The 3,323-nt window shown below is 52.8% G+C and overlaps 1 protein-coding gene across 1 annotated transcript in view; it reads right to left on the bottom strand.

Annotated features, from left to right (window-relative positions):
• The window catches only part of STAP2 (signal transducing adaptor family member 2), a 7,678-nt gene that overhangs the window by 3,012 nt on the left and 1,343 nt on the right, over window positions 1-3,323 (bottom strand). Inside the window, exons 2-6 of the mRNA XM_023747842.1 lie at window positions 3,222-3,270; window positions 2,428-2,499; window positions 2,165-2,287; window positions 1,019-1,075; window positions 266-366 (exon numbers count right to left, since the gene is read on the bottom strand). Coding sequence (XP_023603610.1) covers window positions 266-366; window positions 1,019-1,075; window positions 2,165-2,287; window positions 2,428-2,499; window positions 3,222-3,270 — 402 coding nt within the window. The remainder of the gene's footprint in view (window positions 1-265; window positions 367-1,018; window positions 1,076-2,164; window positions 2,288-2,427; window positions 2,500-3,221; window positions 3,271-3,323) is intronic.

The following is a 3,323-nucleotide window of genomic DNA, read 5'->3' on the forward strand; positions in this document are numbered from 1 at the left end:
TCACCCCCTCCTCCAGGAGACCCTGCTCTGCCCCAGCCCCCGGTTCCGTTTCCAGAGCGCACAGTCCGGTCCTCCAGGCACCTAGACCCGCCCCTGGAGGCCCAGACCAGCCCCCAAACACCAAGTCCGAACCGAATCTCCGCTGCAGCACGAATGCAGCCCTGTATTCAACTTAAGACCGGACCGGAGACCCCACTCACAGCCCACCCCCACCCCACTCACACCACCCCCACCCCGCAGCCCCTCTGCTAGGCGGGGCACTCACGAGGGCATCTCCAGCGCGCGACGCGCCTCCTCTTTGGCCAAGGCCTCGGCCATCATGTACAGGTGTCCGGGCAGCAGAGTGAGGTTGGACGGGACACGGAGCTGAGGGGCGATCAGGGCAGCTGTGGGATGGGTAGCTGTGCCCATGTCACAGAAGGCAGAGTGTGGACAGAGCCAAGATGGGAACCTGGGTCTGGGGGCTCCAGAGCTGCCCTACCCCTTCAAGGGCAAAGAGGTTTTGAGAGGAGGCAGGGAGAGAGACTTCAGTGATGGGGAGGAGGACAGAGCAGGTGCTAGAATGTAGTCTCACGCTACAGGCTGCAGGGGTCAGGTAGGAAACATGAGTAAAATAGCAATTAGGAATGTTGACTAAAATCCTGGTTTTTAAGTGATGGTAGCTGACTTTTAAAATAGCACTTCGTTGGCTAAACAAAACATGGTATGGACTACATTGGGTTTGTAGAATGCCAGCTTGAGACCTGTTTGAGACTCTAGGGCAGTGGTCGGCAAACTGCGGCTCGCGAGCCACATGCGGCTCTTTGGCCCCTTGAGTGTGCCCACGGAGTTTCAGTCGCACTGTACGTGCGTGCCCGCACATGGTATTTTGTGGAAGAGCCACGCTCAAGGGGCCGCAGTTTGCCGACCACTGCTCTGGGGGCTTATTTGGGGAGTGAAGAGTGGAAAGGAAAAAGAGGGTTTCTGAGGAGGACTACTGGGGAATAGGAGAGAGAGGGGCAGGGGGGACCACTCTGACCTCCACCACTGTCAGGATGAAGCCTTTCCACATCTCCCGAGACTCCAGGCTCTCCACCTGGAGGGAAGGAAAGGAAACGTCCATGTTGATTAGGCTCAGTCTATTCATCTGTGAAATGGGAGTGAGGAACTGAACAATTCATGTTTCCAAGGGCTGTTTTGAAGATCAAATGAGTTAAGGCAGGTTAATTTAGGGTGATGTCTGAATATAAGTCCTTTAATGTGGATTGTTATTCTTTTTTTTTTAATTTTTTAAAACATATTTTTATTGATTTCAGAGAGGAAGGGAGAGGGAGAGAGAGATAGAAACATCAATGATGAGAGAGAATCATTGATTGGCTGCTTCTTGCACGTCCCCCACTGGGGATCAAGCCCGCAACCTGGGCATATGCCCTGACTGGGAATCGAACCGGTGACCTCTTGATTCCTAGGTCGATGCTCTACCACTGAGCTACACCCGGCTGGGCAGATTGTTATTCTTGAATGTTATTATACCAACATTTAAAAAAGTAATTCAGATCATGTACCTCCTTATCCTTTAAACCCTCCCAGGCCTCCCACCCCCCTCAGGGTAGCAGGTAGAGCAGTCTCTCGTGCCCACAAGCCCTGCATGACTGCCCAGCCCCCTCCCAGCTTTACTCTCCCTACCTCCCTCCCCTCATTCACTCTGTTTCAGCCATTGTTCCTCTAACTCACCAGGCATAGTCCTGTCTGAGGACCTTTGCCTTCACTTTAGAACTTGTCTCTCTAGCATCCACTGCCATCTGCCAGTCCATATATTTTACACATTGATATAGTTGATTGTGTGTCTGTAGACTCCACAGGGGCAGGGGTTTTGAATTGTCTGTTCACTGCTGTGCAACTACAGGAGGGTCTGGTACATATTAGGTGCTCATTAATGTTTGTTGGCAGACTGAATGATGGCAGTGGTGACCTTTGTGAATTGTATCTTGTTCTGGGTACTTTATATATATTATCCCATTTTGCAGTTGAGGAAACTGAGGCCCAGAGAGATGAAGTGACTTGCCCAGTATCACCACTCCAGTGTTAGACTCTGTGTGACTCCTTGCTGGTGTGTGTTAACGGTGGGTGTGATGGGGAAGCAGGTTCTCCCGCCAGCCCCACCCCCACCCCCCAAGAGACCTACCCTGAATTTGATCTCCTGGTTCCGGACGAAGAGGTTGAAATGTATACCAGGGTCATGGGAGCTCCCGCAGGGAGCTTCATCTGTGACTTTCACAGAGGCACCGAGGTCTATCTTCTCCACGTGCTGGGGGCACAGAAGCAGGCGTCTGAGCACCAGACCTGCGGTCCCTCAGGCCCCCTGGTTTGGCCACGCCACCCATGCCCTCTGCTTGGTCCCGGGGGTCAAGGATGGGCCAGCTCTTGAGCCCTCATTCGCATCCTTACCTGGGAGTCCCTGTTGCTCTTGTAGAAATAGAGAGTGAGGCCCTGGAGGCCGGCCCAGAACTTCTTGTAATCCTGGGGAACAGAGGGGGAGAGAGAGAAGGATGTGAGTTGGCCAGCTGGGTACCTCCCACCCACCCGTTTCTGCCTCAGGACCTTTGCAGGGGCTGCTCTCTGCCTGGACACTCTGCCCCCCAGACGTTCACATAGTTTCCTTTGTTACCTGCTTTGGGTCTTTGAACAAAGGTTGCCTTCTCAGGGAGGCCCTCCTCTCTCATGGCCCAGCCTCTGGGGATCTGTTATTCTCTGATAAATGACCAAAGGGAACCTTGATAGGATGGGGGACCCAGAACAGTCCCTCAGCCTATGGAGGGGGCTGTTCTAGGAGTCAGTTGTGCTAACTCGATTTATGATGATCCATCCACCCACCCACCCATACACACACATACATCTCCCTGGCCCCTTATCCACCCCACAAATACTTATTGGCATCTCCTAGGTGCCAGGTCCTCAGATATTCCATAGTCTCAGAATTTCACAAGGTTCTGGACCCTAGGAGGTCTGCAGATTCAGGGTCCCCCAATCCCCCCTCAGGATTCTGAACTACAAATGCCCTAACTCCCTGGATGTCTGAGGGGCTGATACAGCTCAGATTGTAAGATTCTAGGGTCTTTTCACCAAACATTCCATGAGCAACGACTCCGCAGCAACCAGCTCTATTGCAGGCAAAATATTAAGTGGGACATGACTTCTGTTTCTAAATATATCATGTTCCAGAGGATAGAGAAAGCACAGACACTGAGATCCTCCAGGAAGAAAAACTCGGGCCCTGGAGAGGCACAGACCCTGGGCCAGGAGATCACAGAGGAGGAGAGGAGCCCTCCAACTGGAAAATCTGA

The sequence above is a fragment of the Myotis lucifugus genome, unplaced genomic scaffold (assembly GCF_000147115.1).
Source record: "Myotis lucifugus unplaced genomic scaffold, Myoluc2.0 scaffold_1013, whole genome shotgun sequence".
NCBI lineage: Eukaryota > Metazoa > Chordata > Mammalia > Chiroptera > Vespertilionidae > Myotis > Myotis lucifugus.